Source organism: Hakea prostrata, chromosome 1 (assembly GCF_041222555.1).
Source record: "Hakea prostrata isolate BN-2017 chromosome 1, UWA_Hpros_2, whole genome shotgun sequence".
Classification (NCBI taxonomy): Eukaryota; Viridiplantae; Streptophyta; class Magnoliopsida; order Proteales; family Proteaceae; genus Hakea; species Hakea prostrata.
Window position 1 is genome coordinate 43,951,047 of NC_142600.1, and position 18,611 is coordinate 43,969,657.

Genomic DNA, 18,611 nt, shown 5'->3' on the forward strand with positions numbered 1-18,611 from the left:
AGTAGCGGCGACAAGCAGTGGCAAGTGGTTCTCTTCCTCTCTTTCCTCTTCTTCATTCCGTCTGTTTTTGTTGTTCTTGCAGATTTCTGTCCAAAACTGAAGAACGATAGGTGCAAAAAATTCCTGAACGATAGGTGCAGAAAATTTCAGAGAATTGGGATTTTTGCGATGGTTGCAGAAAATTCCTGCAGTGGTTGCAGAATTACGGTTGTAGAATTACGAGAAAATCTGCGATGGGTTTTGGAAAAAAAAGAAAAGAAAATCTGCGATGGGTTTGAAGAAAAAATAGAAGAAGATCCTAATCAAATTTAGGCTCTGATGCCATGTTGAGAAAGTCGATTGTGGTAGAATGGCTTATTGATCAATGATCTCAAGCCCTCTATTTATAATTAAGTGGAAAGTACAATATTACATAAATACCCTTACCTGGGTAACAAGAAATAGAATTTTACATGAATACAAACTCTAATTGAACTCCTAGTAGAATCCAACACTGCCTGAAACAGAAAAAATAAGAAAAACGGGGGGGGGGGGAAGCGTTGAGGGGACTTGGCTATCAATGCCTAGAAGGGAATGGCATAGAAGAATCTAGTCTTTAGGAAACAACAATAAGCTTGTTCCTTGGGGAATGTAACAAAGGTTTGGGCACAAGAACATAAGAGGTTGGAGCTGACATCCTTGCAAATGGCCTCCCAAATCTGCTCAAGAAAACAGGATCTGGAGGTCTATCTACGAAGGTTACGCTCCAACCAATATGGGCAACACAAGCACTAAAAAGAAGCTTCCCACAGTGTTAGCGATGGGGAAGCAACCTTGGTGGGAGGTCTTGAGAGATCTCGCTATTTTGAGATAGCGAGATGAGAGGAGAGACGAGATCTGTGAGATGGGAGATCTCGCCACATCTTGCCATGATCTCGCCACATCTCGCCGAGATCTCACCTCTCTCTCACTGCAACCATCAAAATTTGCCAGAAACTTATTTTTTGCTAGAATTCTTTGGGGATTCAACTTCTAAACATCTTTAAGACATCTACAACATCAACTTATCATCATTCAAGCCTATTTCAACTAGATCTTCAACAAAGGTAAGATTTTCCCCCAAATTTGAATTTTTTTCAAATAGAATATTCTAAAATGGGTGTGTGAGTCTAGTGTAAATATATGTTGATCCATAAGCTTTGATCTAACTTTCATGGAAACCAATTTAATGTGACATTTAAACCTATATGTGACATACTATAGTGATGAGTTGACTTGGGAGTCATATGTGGCCACCGTTCAGAATCAGTTGATGTAGAATACTGAGTGATACTCTTGCTGTCTTGTAGTCTTGTAATCTTATTACTCACATACTCTTGTGATTGTGAACTTATGCATTATGATTTATGACTTACTAAAACTCTAAAACTTCTTATGGTTGTAAAATTTTGAAGACATGTAAGTTCTTTGATAGTTTGATGTGTAATGTATTTAATACTTTATAGTTGATAACATGAATTACTTGATATCTCTACATTTCGGTTTTACAAATAGGGTTGACTTAGAAGACATACTTAAGGTTATTTTCTCACAATTCTAAGGCCACTAATGTGTTCAAAAGGCCTTAAATAGACTAAATGCCAAATTTCTGCCCAATTGAGGCCCTAAAAACCACCGAGATGGGTCACTGAGATTACGCCAAAATTTTGGTAAATCTCGACCAAGATCTCGACCAGAGATCTCGCCATCTTGGTCGAGATCTCTCTATTTTGGAGTGGCGAGATCTCGCTCGAGAGCGAGATCTCCCACCATGGAAGCAACCAAAGAGAGGTGAGCCAACAACACTTTATCTCGAATGGTTGAGGGCCTCTAAACAAGGGCCAATGTTGACAACAACACGTGTCAAAATCAACTTAGAGAGAACATGCAAGCAACGAAAAGGTGAGCCGAGTCTTCTAAGGCAAAGCAAATGATGCATGGGGGGCTTGGATGGAACAGCTAATGAGAGGGGACTAGGTGGGCACAAAATGAGATAAGGCTCTCCAGGCAACGAAAGCTTGGAGAGGGATTTGACCTTTGAACTGGACAAGATTGCTCTAGAAAACCTTGGGGGGAAGGGGTTCTATTATAGTTCAAATTAGAAGCGGAGGAAGGAACTTTTCTTGGAGGGTAGCCAAATGAGGGAGTCTCTGAGAGGGAAGAGGTTTTGAAGGGGAGGAAGGAGAAAATCTGATGAAAATCTAGGGAGAGGGCAGGGAGATATTCTAGCTTCGTTGGTGAGGAGGAAGTCTTCTCTTTCTGTATTTCATTTTTTTTGTTTTTTTTTTTTTTTGGGGGGGGGGGGGTGGAGTGTGTCTAAGGATATCAGAGTAGACTGATCTAGTTCCTATAGAGGATACCAAGAGGTTTTAGAAGTCTAACCAGAAGAAGATGTTGGAGCTGTCGGCGATGGAGTGGGTAATGATGGGGAGCGCTTGAGGGCAAGGATGGATCTCCAACTCCTAGAGGGGTTAGGAAGGGGGGAATGGTCTAGATAAAGTCGTCCTTGAGGAGGTAAGAGTAGACACAATTTACCCAGGGTGTTCTTTTTGAAGGAGAGATTCCAAATAAGTTTTAGGAGATTGCCAATGTTATTGTGAAATCCAGCCCAAACCTAACCAGGACACCCTATTTGTTTTGAGATAAAGAAAGACTTGTTTGGTGTTAGACCTTAATGTTAGAACTTGATTTCAGTTTTATTATCTTTGAAAACCTTAGGAGGTCATGTCCGACCTTTTCCTTAGGGATAAATCCAATGTCCCGAAGTGAAGGAAGAAGTCCTTGTGGGCCCTCTTTATGGAAGACATGGTGTTTGACCCGAAACCTATGGACATTGATGATGATCCCCCTTGAGTACATTGTCAGTGTTTAGTGAAATTCTGCGCATTGAAGAGGGTTGAATTAGTTGAAGTACCAAATGAACTCCCATGCTCAATCCGAAGGTATTTCCTGAAACTAGACTTCTTGATTGACTTGTAGGAGAAAACCCCACTCAATTTGACCCCGTATAGCTCTCTGAATTCCTGTCCGAAGTTGCTGAACTATTTCTGGATTTTTCTGCTGAACTGCCTTTGGTCGATCCTCCTTGGTCGATGCCATCAACCAAGAGCATCGACCAAAGTTTCCCAGACTCGAAGTTAATGATTCTTTTGGAATATTCTCTCATCTATATATGCTAGCCTCGTGTTTTGAACCCTATTACACTCATCTAAGCCACTGAGAACAAGAGTGGAGCTTCCCAAGGCACTCTCTTGGTATTTGTGATGTATTCTTGCCCCCAATCATTGCAATCATTGTCTCTTAACTCCTTTATCATCTTCTAAGGTATGATTCTCTCTCTTGCTCTCTATCCTACTCACCTCTCTTCTTCTTTTTACTGATGAGACCATGGCCAAGGTGTTGCAACCTTGCAAACACCTTGCCATGAATGTCTCTTCCCATTTACATTGATTTGCCTTCATTCTTGCTATGCCTCACTTGCATCTTGATCCTTGCATATGCATTACCATGATTCCTTGCTTAGCAACTTGATTTCTTGTACTAGACTGAAATGTGGAGTATGATTAGTCTAATTTCTGGCTTGCAAATGATTGTAATCTTGTTCCTAACCCATTCCCCAACTAATTCTCTAGCTTCCCTTTCAATTACATCGATTTCTGATGAATGCTAGAATTCTTGTCTTTAGAACATAGGATCTCTATTTGGGGGTTTTCATTTGGACTATTGGATTATGATAATACTTGTTAGGTAGTGTTCTTACATTGTTATTAATCATCCTCCAAGTTCCGGATCAATCCGAGCCCCGGAAGACCGATTTCGGACGAAAATCCACCTTGCAGCCTTGGTCGATGCCATCGACCAAGAGCATCGACCAAACATGTTGTTGACTGCAACTTCACCCAGTTTTGACCCGTTCGACCTCCGATTTTCTCGATTTCTTCTCTAACCTTTCATTTATGTTTGTTTAGGGTCTTAACACTATTTTTGGATCATTCTTTTGTGACTCTTGGATCATCATCAACTCAACTTAAGATAAGGATGGTTATCGCCATAAATACATAGGCTATGTGCCTATGCCTTGATATTCATAACTTAGCGAACATAGTTTCTTTATTTCTTTTGGATATCATAGGACTGCTGTATATGCTTTAGAACAGTAACATTGTGTTTATATATGTTCTTGTTATAATGATTAGTAATTCTTGTTACTTTTATATATGATGAATCATTTCAATGTTATGACTTAACTTCTATTATGATGATGTATGAATTATTTATGGTATGATGGACTTGAGCATGTAATTGCTTAGGTATAATTTGGAATTGGGAAGTGTCCTATTGACGCTTCTATCCTTGGGCATTGGAGGGAATAGTATGGGATGTTCTCCGAAGGTGCCCATCGACACTTTTTCGGATTATTGGATGACATGCATAGGGCTTGTCTAGTGATGTTTGGCTAGGATGTCCCTGTCGTATCAGACTCGAATTGGAAGGGCATTGAGACCGAACGACCCGTGGTAGCAGTGGGGATTTGTGGGCACTCAAGACCGATGAAATGATCTGTGAGAGGTCATGAATCACATTGTGGGAACCATTTATTGGTAGGGTTGCAAATGGATAGACTTGGGCTCATGGGCACTCGAAGATCGGTGGGTCATATCCGTGAGAGGACGTGAGAGCTTCCCGTCTACTATTTGTGGATGACCAATAGGGTTGGTGAGTCCGGTGGGTAATATCCGTGACTCTAGTGTGAAGGATACCGGAAAGGATCCCGGGATGGGAGGAATGGATGTATCTGGATCTGACATGATATGACTAAGTAGATGACTTGCATTGAGCTAGGCTTTACTTTGACATGCGCCAATACTTAGACCAAATGGTGATGTGAGAGAGCGGTGACCGCAACCCCAGCCATGGATTGTCCAAGAGGGATGCAGGACCCAATTCCCCCTGGTGATTGAGTGACTGGGACTTACCTAAAGAAGTATGGTGCTATGACTTAAAGCATGTCTACCTTAGAGACTAGCATTCACAGAGTTAGAATCATATTTGCATCATGTGTTTCATATCATATTGCATTATGTTATGGTTTGTATCATATGGCTTATGTTTTATGGAATAACTGCTTTGCTGAGTTCTTTTGAACTCACTCCTTTTTGCAACATCTTTTGTTAGACTCTATTGCAGGTACTATTACTATTGACTATGGCGGTCAACACTCTGAAGACTAAGTTGGTGACTCATACCACACTAGTTACGGTGAACAAGTTGATAAAGACTAGTAGTCCGAGATTGGGACTTATCTGGAGCAATTCGGTTTTGCACTTATGTGTTAGGGATGGGATATCATTTCATTTCCTTTTTAACCTTTTATTTAATTCGTTGAGACAGTAGTTTAGTTTGTTCCCTTGTCACTTTGGGAACCGGTTGAAATCCTTATTTTTTTGTCGACCTACCTTCCGCTATTATTATAGGATGGGTTTCCCCCCTTCTCTTCACACTTTGACTATTTATTCTATTTGTATCATTTCCGCACTCTGATGTTCTTTGTGATCCTTTTGAGATCCTTTATTGACTTTTATTATTAAATTATTTGAATACAAAGATTTGTTCTTGCTTTGATTATATTATTGTGCTAAGTGACTATGATCGTTCCTAAACTTGATCGGTAGGACTGTGATTCACTCCCTCGGGTAATCCAGATAGGGTACCCCCTTGGTGGATTTAGGGTGGGATGTGACAGTTATAGTCCCTAATCTTCCGAATGCCAAGATCTCCTTCGGATTTGGGCTTACAGACAGAAGCCTAGCTGGTTGGGTGGAGGAATCTCAAGTCTTGACCTTTTCAAAGGGAAGCTACAGAAGAGATATCTCATGGCATGGATGGTGGATCTAGGGAGAGCAAAAAGACCGCACTAGTAAATATAGGAAGACCGAAGAACTGATTTTTGTGAACAACTTTGCCTGGATAGGATATTCCCCTCCAAAGCTAAAGCTTTTGATGAATCTGGTCAAGGAGGAGGGATGTAGTGGTGGGCACAGAGATGGGCGGGAATGAGAGGGAGGCGTAGATACTTGACAGGGAAGGAGCCCAAAGAGAAGCCATTGATATGGAGGAAGGACGAGGAGAGAGAGCCAAAGGTGCCAGAAAGGACGAGTTTAGACTTGAGGATATTAATGCGAAGACCAAAGAGGGATTCAAAAAGCTGAAGAGAGGCCATGATATTGGAGATAAGAGGCAAAATCAGCTTTGCAGAAGACCATGAGATTATCAATATCAATGAAGGCAAGATGAATGAGGTTGGAGGATTTGCATTTGGTGAGAGGGAGATGAGGTGGAGATATGTTTTGGACTGGATGCTCTAAGAGAGGATTTCAAGAACGAGGGAGAAGAGAAAAATGGGAAAAGGGGCAGACTGGATCCCAACATGAGAATGGAAGAAGCCAGCCATGGAGCCATTGACTAGCATAGAGAAAGAGGGGGAGGAAATAGAAAGTAGTTGATTTTACTTACTCTAATGGTTGATTAATGTTGTTAGAACTTTTGATAAGTTAATTAACAATAGTTTATTCTTTCTTTTCACTGTTATGCTTAATTGGTTTCTCTTTTATGCTATTGGTAATTGTGATCTAATGGTGGAGACAGGGTCGTTCAAAACCTATAAGATCTTGAACTGAGGTGGGGTGTCTATGTGCATACAAGTCATGCCTTAAACCTATGGTTTGGGATGGCTGTGCCTCTGACAATGGGATCAAACCAATGGAAGAGGGACTTCGAGGGAGGCAGCAGTGTGATGGTGAAACAAGATGATGGCTTGTATTGAGAGTGTTGCCAAAGATGTGCTAGGTGAAACAAAGGATGGTTAACAAGCCTTAAGAGAGACTTAGAGGTGGATGATGATTTTTAAGCAGCCATTAAGTCAAAAGAATAAATGTTTTAAGACATGGCAAAGGACTAAATAAGCAGAAGATAAAATGAGGTGTATGATGATGCAAAACAAAGACTGAAGAAGTAACAGAGTATGGGGATGGTTTGTGTAATGAAATATGGAGGTCTCTATAACCTCAAAGCTAAATAAGTGCAGAAAGCTATTTGTTAAGATAGCTATGATGAGAAAGAATGGGTAAAGAGTTCCATCAAAGTTGTTCCACATTTTTATTCCTTCATATTATCTTTTGCAAGACTTGGTGACAAAGGGGATAGTTGGCAATGGATGTGAAGAGAAACGGTCTACCTTTCTGACTCTAAGGCACCTGTTTTCCCTCTTGATCAGTCTTATGTTTGTGGAAGAGTGACAGTACTACTAGACACCCAGTGATGTTTTAGCATCAACATTTGGGTCATCTATCTTTTAATATTATGAAAAAGCAATTACCACATTTGTTTACTTTGTTTTTTCTTCTTATGTTTCTTACTGTGAACCATGTATGTTTGCTAAACATTGTCATTCATCTTTTCCTAATCATGGTAATAGATCTAATTTTCCTTTCATTCTGATGCTTGGGGTCCTGCTTCTATTACTTACTCTGTCTAGATGTTATTTTGTTTCTTTGTGGATTATTTTTGTGTTCCACTTGGACCTTTTTATTGAAATAAAAAATAATACTTATGATGTTCTAGAAATTTTTTACCTGTTTTGTTCATACCCAGTTTGATACCATCATCCAAATTTTTTGTTTTGGTAGGAGAGGGCAAGTATATGTATGGGGTAGCTAAACATTTTTTTACTGATTGTGAGACCAATTTATCTAGTTGCTTGTATGATCCTCTATAGAATGGAGTGGTTGAGATAAACCATCACTTGTTGGAAATTTCTAGGAGTATCCTTTTTGATATCCATGTCCATAAGATCTTTTGATCTTTGGCTTCAAATCCTCTCTAGCAACTGCTTCACCCGAAGCTTCTGTCTGGCCTCTTTCTGCTGAAATGTTCAGTGTGTCTGCTATGTTCATGTTAATAAATCAGCTTGAGCAAATCTTGGCCCTAGAGCACTTAAATTATCTTTCTTGCCTATTTAGCTTACCAAAAGGGGTATAATTGTTACCTTTTTTCCTCCCAAAGGCTACTTCTATCAAGAGGTTTTACCAAAGGCTACTTCTATCAAGAGGTTTTACCTTCTTTTTGAGTCTATTACTTTCTTTCTCCATATCAACATCCTCTTTAGGGGAGAGCAATGGAATTGAACAGATTGCCAGTGATACCATCCTGTTTCTCACTTTGTTTCCTATTTCCACTTCTCTACATGATATTAGGAAACATAAAAAGCAATTGTGTAAAATAAAATAGTGAAAGCCTGAAGGGTTAAGGAAAGAGGACTTGACAAGAGTCCCTTCTTGATCCACATCTGGAGCTGAGCTTCCTTAGTCAGGTAAGGCTCCTCCTCTGTCAGAGTTAGATCTTTCCATTATTACTTGAAAGGAAGAGTGAACTTACACTAATTTCAATGCTACATGTGTCTTCTGTAATGCTATTTTTCCTACTAGTGTTGCCTTTTTCTTCTGTCCTACTTCCTCTTCCATCCCAAGTGGTGTCACTAAGGTTTTGCCTGACCCAGATTGGAAAAAGGCCTTGTTTGATGAAATGATGACTCTTGAGAACAGTTCTTAGACCCTTACTGATCTTTATTGAGGGAGAATTCCATTTGGATTCAGATAGGTCTAACAATCAAGTACCAATCTGATGGTACTGTGGAGAGATAATAACTAGTCACACTTGACCAAAGGGCACAGCCAAGTATATGCCATTGACTATCAAGAGATATTTGCCCTGGTGGCCAACCACAACTTAATTGGAGTTATCCTATCAATGGCAGCCAATAGAGGTTGGCCGTTTTATCCGTTTGATAGAAAATACTCTCCTTCATGGTGACTTAAAAAGAAGGGCTTGTATGCATTCTCCAACTGGTGTTAGGTTTCCTTCAAAAGAAGGGGAAGTCTGCCTTCTAGAAAAGGCACTTTATGTCTTGAAGCAGTCTCGTAGGGGTGGGTTTGAGCGGTTTAGGCAAGCCATTCTAAGGAATGAGATGAGTTAAGCTGACCAGACCATATTTATTCCAGCCTGGAGATGTTTGGTTACAGCCCTCATTGTTTTTTGTTGATGACATTGTTGTGATTGGGAATGATAATGATGAAATAATTAGATTGAAATCATTCCTAATCCAACCATTTGAGATTGAATATCTTGGACTGTTGAAGCACATTTAGGTATTGGAGTATGTAAATCATAGAAAGAGATCAATATTTGTTAGAGAATGTTTGTTTTCGGTTTTTTGAAAGAGATAGGACAGTTGTAGTATAAACAAGCTAGTTCTCCAATTGATCAAAGTCAAACTTTGTGGAGACTGGGGCAGGAGGCAAGGAAGTCCAACAAATTTATCTCGCCTTGACTCAGCCAGACGTCACTCATGCAGTTGGGTGGTGATTAGTTCATGCACACCCTCAAGAGAGGGCACTTGGATACTATTTATTGGATCATCATGTACTCGAAATCTACTCCAGACAAGGACTCTTATTTGCCAAGTATGTCCACTTGAGGATAGAGGGCAGAATAATGCTGACTTGTCTTGCTCTATTTCAGACACTACATAAGGTTAGTGTAGCTTTGTAGGTGGAAACTTGGTAACTGGGAGGTGTGAAAAGAAACCAGGTGTTGCTAGATCGAGCACTGAGGCAGAATTTAGATGTATGGCTCATGAGTATGTGAACTTAAATGGCTTTGCAGTTGACTAAGAGTTGGGCTTTGATTTTAAGGATTCTGTGTGGATTTATTGTGACCACAAAGTAGCTATAAGCATTGCCCATGCAACATGATTGGACTAAAGACTTTGATCTCGGTAGGCACTTAATCAAAGAAAAAGCTGGATTAGGGTTATATCTGCACTCCTTTGCTATAAGACAGGTGACCAAATGGCAAGCATCTTCAGGGTATCATCCCTAGCTAGTTAAAGCTCTCTTATACTAGCTGAGAGTGCATGGCAGTTATTCTCCGGCTTGAGGAGGGAGTTAGGGTACTTTTGTCACTGTCTTGTAACGTCTTGTTACAAGACAAAGTAAGTTGTATTTTTCCTTGTTTTACTTTAATCTCCCTAGGGATACTTAAGGTTATTTTAATTGAAAGGAAAATTTGGGTAAGCTTCATACTCTTGCACAATCAATTCTCTCAATCTTTCTACTTCTTCCTTTGGCTGCAACATCCTAGTCTTTTACCTGAACTGACCCATCCCTAACTTCTAACTTTCCTAGGGACTCATTCCTTGTCAACCCAGTACTTTCTATGCAAGTTGGGATGTATGACATTAACTCTCCCTTTTTCAGGGAGACCGGGGGGGGGGGGGGTTAGGGGCAAGGATGTAAGTTTCCTCTTTTGTTTATTGAGTGATGTATGATAGTGTTGTGAATAGTCACAAGTCACAACGTGATACGCCACTATCTTCTCCATCTTTTTCTTTATTCTTTACATCCTTAAACATTCAACTGTCAAATCAAACTTGCACTATACTACTTTCTCTTTTTGTAGACTATAGAATGTAACTTCTTAAATTGCATGTTATTTCGTTATTTTGTTCTTCCCTTTTCATTTTCTTTTGGGAATCCACATCCAGGAGGACATTGCAGTGATATTTGATAAAGCAGACAAGGATAATTCTGGTTTTCTTACAATTCAAGAAGTCCAGGATGTCATTGAAGACATTAAAATCAGATACCCTCAGGTGGAACTCTATTTAAAGAATAAGCGGATGAAAAATATTGTAGATCTGCTAAAGGATTCAAAAGCAGACGATAAAAAGAAATCTCTTGAACTGGATATTGAAGAACTGAAGTCAGCTTTTTCGGAAGTGGATTCCAAGATGAAAAATCTTCCTGCAACTGCTCAGGTGATTTTTGGGGGTACTTTTTGATACGTTTAGCTTGTTTGCACTGTCTGGTATTTTTCTAATAAACTTCTACTTAAATATCCTTTTGATCATATGGTGGGTATTCCAGGTTGCTGCTCAACAAGGTACGTACCTTGCTAGGTGTTTTAACCGAATGAAAGAGTGTGAAGAAAATCCTGAAGGTCCTATCAGGTTCAGAGGAGAAGGACGCCATCGGTTTCGTCCCTTTCAGTAAGTTCAACTACTTTTGATGTCCTACTTGTGTTCTCCTTAAGGCTCAGTTTTGATTTTTCTGAACTTACTACATATAATGTCTTTGGGCTCCTTTTCTCCAAGTAAAACCTATAAATATAATTTTCAGGTGAAATATGTATATTACAAGAATATTTTACCTGAAATTTCCTTTTCTGTAGTTTTTAACTGAAAACACCATCTTCGTCCTCACATGACAAGTGGATTCCCCTGTTTTGGGGGCTGCTGGATATGGCATCTGAATTACATATCCAGTGTTAGGAATGAGGTGAATCAGCTTAAAAATCAAAAGCTTAAAGCTCTATGAACCAGTCAAATGTTACTAAAAGTGTTATGAGAATTGTTCTAAGCGTGGTGCCTAGATTCATAGTCTAATCACTCTTGACCCATTTGATGTTCTACACCTCCTGGCCTATCGTTTTTATAGTCCAGAACTCCTTCCCGCCAAACCAGAACCCTGACACATCCTCTGTCTAGGGTAAAAGAAAAGAAAAGGAAAAACACTCTCCCCCTTCATCTATGTTTAGCGTGTACGCTGTCTTAATCCAAACTTGAATTAGTACTCCTCCATTGATTCCTCGTTGAATCACGGAAGAACCGTCAGTTGATTCCTCAAGTCACATTCCTGTTCTAAATTGCCGTTGTTTTTGCATTCGTTGAGTTCAATCTTCAGATATAATTTATTTTCGTGCTTGGTTTTAAACTTTGATTTGAAGAGTCAAAATCAATCTCGGGTAAAAATTGTAATAGAACCTGCAGTTTAGAAAGTCAGAACAGTATAAACACAGAAGAGAAGAGTGGAGAAGAAGGAAAAGATAACAAGGAGAAGGGGAGAGAGTTACATGATCCTCACCTCCTTACACATGCTTTATTAATTGTTAAAGTTCTACTCTCAGTCTAGGGATACTTTCCCAAACTGAGTTACATCAGAAAGGAAAGAAAATATTGCACTCATAAAATATAAAGTATTCAAAAAAAATTCAGATTAGAGGAATCTTCAAAGATCTTCAAATCTGCTTACAAGAGATCTTCACGTATCTTCAAATGTTACTATTCTGGACATCCGAGCAAAAAGGAGGAAGGGAAACAAACTGAGACAGAAACTGAAGAGAGGAACAATGAGCATGTGCACGACTGATGTGCACCCTCTTGATACACAATCTAAAAGCATAAAAAAAGTTGGTTTAAGAGTCTCTTTATCTTTAAATATTCATTTGATCATCATTATTTATTTATATGGAATAGAAAGATGAATTAAATCTGTGCGTGTAAAACGACATGTCTTATCTCTATTCTTCTAGTATTTTCAATTTTCCTGATTTAATGTACTACACTATTTCTTGTATACGGATCAAATGTAACAAAGTCTTTGTCCAATTATTTGCAGTCTATAACCTTGTATTCATATTTTGCAATTCATACTAGTCACTTCCAGATATTCAGTTATATCATTACTTCTGTTGTTTCCCAGTTGCCATGATTAACTTCCTTTGGCCTTCTCTTTTCTTCTCCAAATCATGTTAGTTATATTAAATAATTATTCTTTTTTTCATTTGAAGAGTCAGGAGGTATGCTTAATATGTCAGGGAACCATAACCATTACTGGGTTATACAAAACCGAAGGGGTACATGTTAAGAAAAGGCACCAGTTTGTGCTGTCCGTTGCCATCCCCAAGGGCAATAGTAGTCCTGCTTTGTTGCTTTAATTGTTGCTGGGATGGTTCCCTCCCATGCCAGAGTGCAGTTTCAGGTGTTGAGGGAGCCCAATTATTATGGGGAAAGTCGTTGAAAGAAAGGAAGGCTTTTGTTTTACCTTTTTATAATTTATTTATGTATTTTAATGTTTTTTGGGAGTGGGGGAGAGGAAGTTAGGATATTTTATCTGGAGATAGGGCGGGGGTTGCTGGAGAAATTTGGGTGTGGTTGTGCAGTTTGGGTTTTAAGCGGAATGTGAGTGGAAGACAACAAACAGAAAGTGGACAATCAGTTGATTTAGAAATTTGATGTGTTGAGTGTTCCTTAGGATCATTTACCTATTTTGTTGGTAAATTCTATATCTCTATACTCAAAATAGAAGGGAGAATAATCCTTACCTGGATTCACTTATCCCAATATAGAATAATTGCAGCGGAAATAAATTGGATCCACGTCCTGGTTCCTCCACGAAATCGTCACCAGTTTAATTCCACAATCACGAGGAAAGGGAATGTATTCCACAACCCAAATGCCGTGTGGTTCTTGGGAGAGAGAGAGAGAGAGAGAGAGAGAGAGATCTTAGAAATCTCATGTATGTGTAATGTGATCACACAAGTGATGTGGTGGTTACCAAAATATATAACCCTATATTTTGTAACCACCCAAAAGTGAGTTTCCAATTTTGCCCTTGGGCATATTATAAATAATTAATAAATGCCAACATCTCCCACTTGCACAAGGGCAAGTGTTAATCTCTTTGTCTTCTCACCAGACAAAAATTATGTCTGGTCCACTGTGGACCAACGGCATCAGTGATTCTCTTTTACAAATTTCGGTTACATGGAACAAAAAAAATCCGTTTTTCCTCCCAAAAAATTCATAAAAAAAACACATGATAAATCCAACAAACATTAAACAAAAAATATATATATTCATCATGGATTATCAATTCATGCAATTTTCACAAATGGAAAAAATACAAGGATCCTCCCACTTGGATCCGAACATAAAAAATTAGGATTTCTATTAAACCATCGATCTTCCATGGGTTTCCGTTAAACTTTGGATTCTCCAAGTGAGTTTCTATAAACCCTTGATCCTCCCATTGGATCCATTCAAGAAAAACAAACAATTGGGAGGAATGAGGAATCGCAGGAACCTAGGCTCTGATGCCAATGTTGGTAAATTCTATGTCTTTATACTCGAAAGCTTCTCCTTCCTACGTTTCTTGGAGAGAGAAAGAGAGAGAGAGAGAGAGAGTCGCCTTTCTTAGAAATCTCACGTTTGCGTAATGTGATCACACAAGTGATGTGGTTACTAAAATATATAACCCTATATTTTGTAACCGCCCAAAAGTGAGTTTCCAATTTTGCCCTTGGGCATATTATAATTAATTAATAAATGCCAACATATTTTAACACTTGTCTAGTTGCATTTGCATCTGATCTCATTTACTCATGTTGTGGTTTTCATATGATGAATGATAACTGTGATTTATGGTACAATACGTAGATTTCTACCATTTGTACCAGGGTTTTGGTAACACTACCATTGCTTTTCTTCCCAACAATTTGACTACAATTAGCGAAAATAAAAACACAACTTGTTGGAGGATCCAACCCAAACCGTAAGTCATTAGGTGGAAAAGAAAACCCAAACAGATGTGATATTACAGCTCTGTAACACAAGATCCATCTAATATTAGTGATTACTTGGCTTTTCCATCTAACTGAGTTGACTGTGAGAAGAAACAAGGAAAAAGGGGGAAAAAATTGAGTTATTGTTGTGGCTTGATTTTCTGATGCTTTCCCTCTGAAGGTACAAGCATTTGGGGCAATTTGCTCCCCTGGGAGGAGAACAAACTGCAGCTCAATTGCCCGGAGATTGGGTTTCAATAGGTCACAGCAGCCAGTGGCTTTGGTATTCTGTTTATGCAAGGTGATTTCTTTGCTTCTTTGCTTTCTTAGCTATAATCTGCTTGAATGCTGCTTCTGCTTCATGTTTGTTAGCTTGTCAATGTGTCTGTTAGTAGATAATTGGACACTCATATTTGTTTGTTCCCTATTTCAGCAAGCAAGTCAGTTGGCGAACAAGGTTTTTGGTTATATCCGACTGGACAAGACGATTCATTTTTGGGAGAGACTCAAGTCGCATCTGAGACACAACTTTGAATTCTTGCAGGCTGCTTCCAAGTTTGTGCTCGCTCTCTATGCATTGTTTCCTCGAATTTGTTACTGCTTCCAGTTTGAAGCCTGCTATCAAATTAATCCGTGCCTTTCTGTGGGTTCTTCTACTCTGGTGGAAGACATAAAAATAAGATGAAAAACTTCGTCATGGAAACAAACAATATGTGGCGTCTAGTAGCCATTGCGCAGGAACTGTGGCTTTAGGGTAACATATCCCACAGAACAGAAAAATGGCAGGGACATTGTGTAGGTTGATTCTATGTATATTGTTGACCTTGCCCATACCCTAGTCAGGGTGACACTGTTGATTGCATGGATGATAATTTGGTCAGTTTCCTATACATGTATCCAGTCCTTGTGCCTTAAAGAAATGTATTTCCTCTATTTTGCTAGTGTTTTACCAAAAAGAAGAGAAAAAGAAATGTGGAAAGTGCCATTTTTTATTAGTGAGACGGAAACATATGGCAACACTACATTTTGATTGTTGATATGAAGAATCAGATCTGACAAAACCGAAAAAATTAATAGTATGTGGGATATACTCGCCAACCACCAGTGATATGGGTGGTGTTAGAATAATACGTTTGTCACCTTGAATTTCTCTTCTCTTTACTACAAAAAATGTAGGGAATGGTTGGGGCGGCTTTTAGAATATTAGGTTGTTAAAATAATATATGTTAAGAAACTATATATATTTAAGCAGCAGAATGACAGATAATGACAAACTAGTAAGGAACACACCACGTTTTACTTGGTTTGGAAGGTGGATGAGTCTTTGTGACTCGCTGTCTCATGCACCAAACTAATATCAAAGGTGTATAAAGATGCATACGCTCACACCTATTCTCAAACAAGAATACAAGATGCGGTAAAGAAACTGAATGATATACAACCTATACTGTCCAAACTTCTGTGATCTTACCAAGCAAAGGAAAACACAGATGCATGGGCTTCATCCATGCTTCCGTGAAGACCAGATCTTCATCACCTAGAGATCAAGCTAGAGAGAACACCACAAAACGTAAAGCAGAGCACTACCAAGATAGAAGAACCCTAGAGACCCCAAATAGACTCAAATAACATCGACAACAACTGAACGTAAAATCCTGAAGAGCGTTTTTTATACAATACAAGTGGTTGACCATAATGCCCCTGGAACAAATACATAAGACCACCATATCCTAAATTGAATATAAAAGGACAGAAATAATCCTGGGATGAGCATTATATTATAACATCTCTCCACCCTGACTCTAATATTAGCTTCGCAGAAAATGGAATACATATAACTCATTACTAACATATAAATATAAAAGAAAGGGTAATATGAAAGACTTTGACTGCAATTTCATGTTGATGAAAATTCAACCTTTGAATTTCAAGGTGATCAAGGAAGGTTAAGTAGAAAGACTTTGACTGCAGTGTTGCAAGTGAATGCATTGGTTGAAAGTGCGTCGCTTAATGCTTCATCTAGAAGCAAGAGCAAGAAGGAAAAGAAGCTTGAAGAAGTCAATGTAGTGAATAACTTTGTTGATGTTTTTCCAGAAGACTTGTCAGGTTTGCCTAAAAAAAGAGAGCTTCAGTTTACCATAGAGTCGATTCCAGAAGCCGCCCCAGTATCAAAAACCCCGTATAGAATGGCACCTACCGAACTAAAGGAAATACAAAACCAGCTGAATGAGCTCTTGGATAAAGGTTTTATACAGCCTAGTGTATCACCTTGGGGAGCTCCAGTTTTGTTTGTGAAGAAGAAAGATGGTAGCATGCGTCTATGCATTGACTATCGAGAGTTGAACAAGTTGACCATCAACAACAAGTATCCACTACCTAGAATAGATGATCTCTTCGATCAATTGAAGGGTGCAGCAGTGTTCTGGAAAATTGATTTGATGTCTGGATATCACCAACTTAGAGTGAAGTCTAGTGATATTTGCAAGACAGCTTTCAGAACACGGTATGGTCATTATGAGTTTAAGGTCATGCCTTTTGATTTGACGAATGACCCTGTAGTTTTTATGGATTTGATGAACTAAGTATTTCACGATGTCATGGTTAAATTTGTAATTGTGTTCATCAATGATATTCTGATTTACTCAAAGAATAAAGAGGAACATGTGAAGCAACTTCATTTCACTTTGCAAAGGTTAAGAGAGAAGCAACTTTTCGCTAAGTTCAGATCTGGAATTGAAGGAGAAGATTGAGAAGATTTCTTTTAATCCTGATGCGAAACCCGATTTCTATATGTCTACTGATGGTGCATTGGATTTTAGAGGAAGATTGTGTGTGCTAGTAGTTAAAGAGCTTAAGAAAAAGATTATGAGAGAAGCACATCAGTTAATTTTCATAGTGCATCTAGGAAGTACAAAGATGTAAAGAGATTTAAGAAAACGTTTTTGGTGGATTGGTTTGAAGAATGATGTAGAAGATTTTTTGGTGAAGTGTGACACTTGTCAACATGTGAAAGCAGTTTGACAACCGCCATCCTGATTACTGCAGCCTCTTTCTATTCCTAGTTGGAAGTGGGAAGACATTACTATGGATTTTGTGACTAGCTTGCTTCAAACAAGCAAAGGGAATGATACGGTATGGGTGATCATTGATAGATTGACTAAATCAGCTCATTTCATTCCTATGAAGATTACTCACACTATGAATAAGCTAGCAAGACTTTACGTGGACAATGTAGTGCGACTACATGGTGTTCCAGTGAGTATTGTGTCTGACAGAGATCCTAGGTTCATCTCAAGATTTTGGAACAGTATACAAAAGGCATTGGGAACCCAATTGAACTTGAGTATAGCTCATCATCCACAGACAGATGGACAATCAGAGCAGACAATTCAGATTTTGGAAGATATGCTCAGATCTTGTATGGTAAAAATATGGGAGGAAATTGGGATGAACACCTAGTTTTGGTTGAGTTTTCCTATAACAATAGTTATCAATCAACTATAGGCTTGGCTTCGTTCAAAGCACTTTATGGAAACACTTGTAGGACACCTCTGTATTGGACCAAGACCAGTGAGAGAAGAATTCTAGGTTCGAAAATGATCGAAGCTACAAGTGCAATGGTGGACATGATTAAGGAAAGGATTAAGTCAACTCAATCAAGACAAAAATCTTATGCGGATAAGAGAAGACTGATCTTGAATTTAAAGTAGGGGAGGTATCACCTATAAAGGGGGTAATGAGATTTAATGTAAAGGGAAAGCTTAGTCCTTGTTATATTGGACCTTATGAGATTCTTGAGGATGTTGGATCAGTGGCTTACTGTTTGTCCTTACCGCTTTCTTTGGTTGAATTTCATGATGTGTTCCATATATCGATGCTTTGACAGTATGTAGAGAATCCAGAAGATCTACTTCAATGAGAGCCTGAAGGTCTAGGTGCTAATCATCTTATGATGAAGAGCCAGTTGAAATTTTGGACAAGGACAAGTGTGGAATCGGACCATCCCTTTGGTAAAGATCCGGTGGAAGAATCATGCCCCCGAAGAAGCTTCTTAGGAGAAGGAAGAAGAGATGAAGAGAAGTATCCTCATATCTTTGGAAACCCAGGTACGCTTTCAATTTTGAGGACGAAATTTC

The 18,611-nt window shown here is 38.9% G+C and overlaps 1 protein-coding gene across 1 annotated transcript in view; it reads left to right on the forward strand.

Annotated features, from left to right (window-relative positions):
* Positions 1–15,544, forward strand: part of LOC149029014 (external alternative NAD(P)H-ubiquinone oxidoreductase B2, mitochondrial-like) — an 83,195-nt gene extending 67,651 nt beyond the window's left edge. The window contains exons 7-10 of the mRNA XM_089140117.1: positions 10,619–10,891; positions 11,001–11,122; positions 14,657–14,776; positions 14,909–15,544. Of these exons, the coding sequence (XP_088996243.1) occupies positions 10,619–10,891; positions 11,001–11,122; positions 14,657–14,776; positions 14,909–14,996 (603 nt within the window). The 3' untranslated portion in view covers positions 14,997–15,544. The remainder of the gene's footprint in view (positions 1–10,618; positions 10,892–11,000; positions 11,123–14,656; positions 14,777–14,908) is intronic.
* The last annotated feature ends 3,067 nt before the right edge of the window (positions 15,545–18,611 follow it).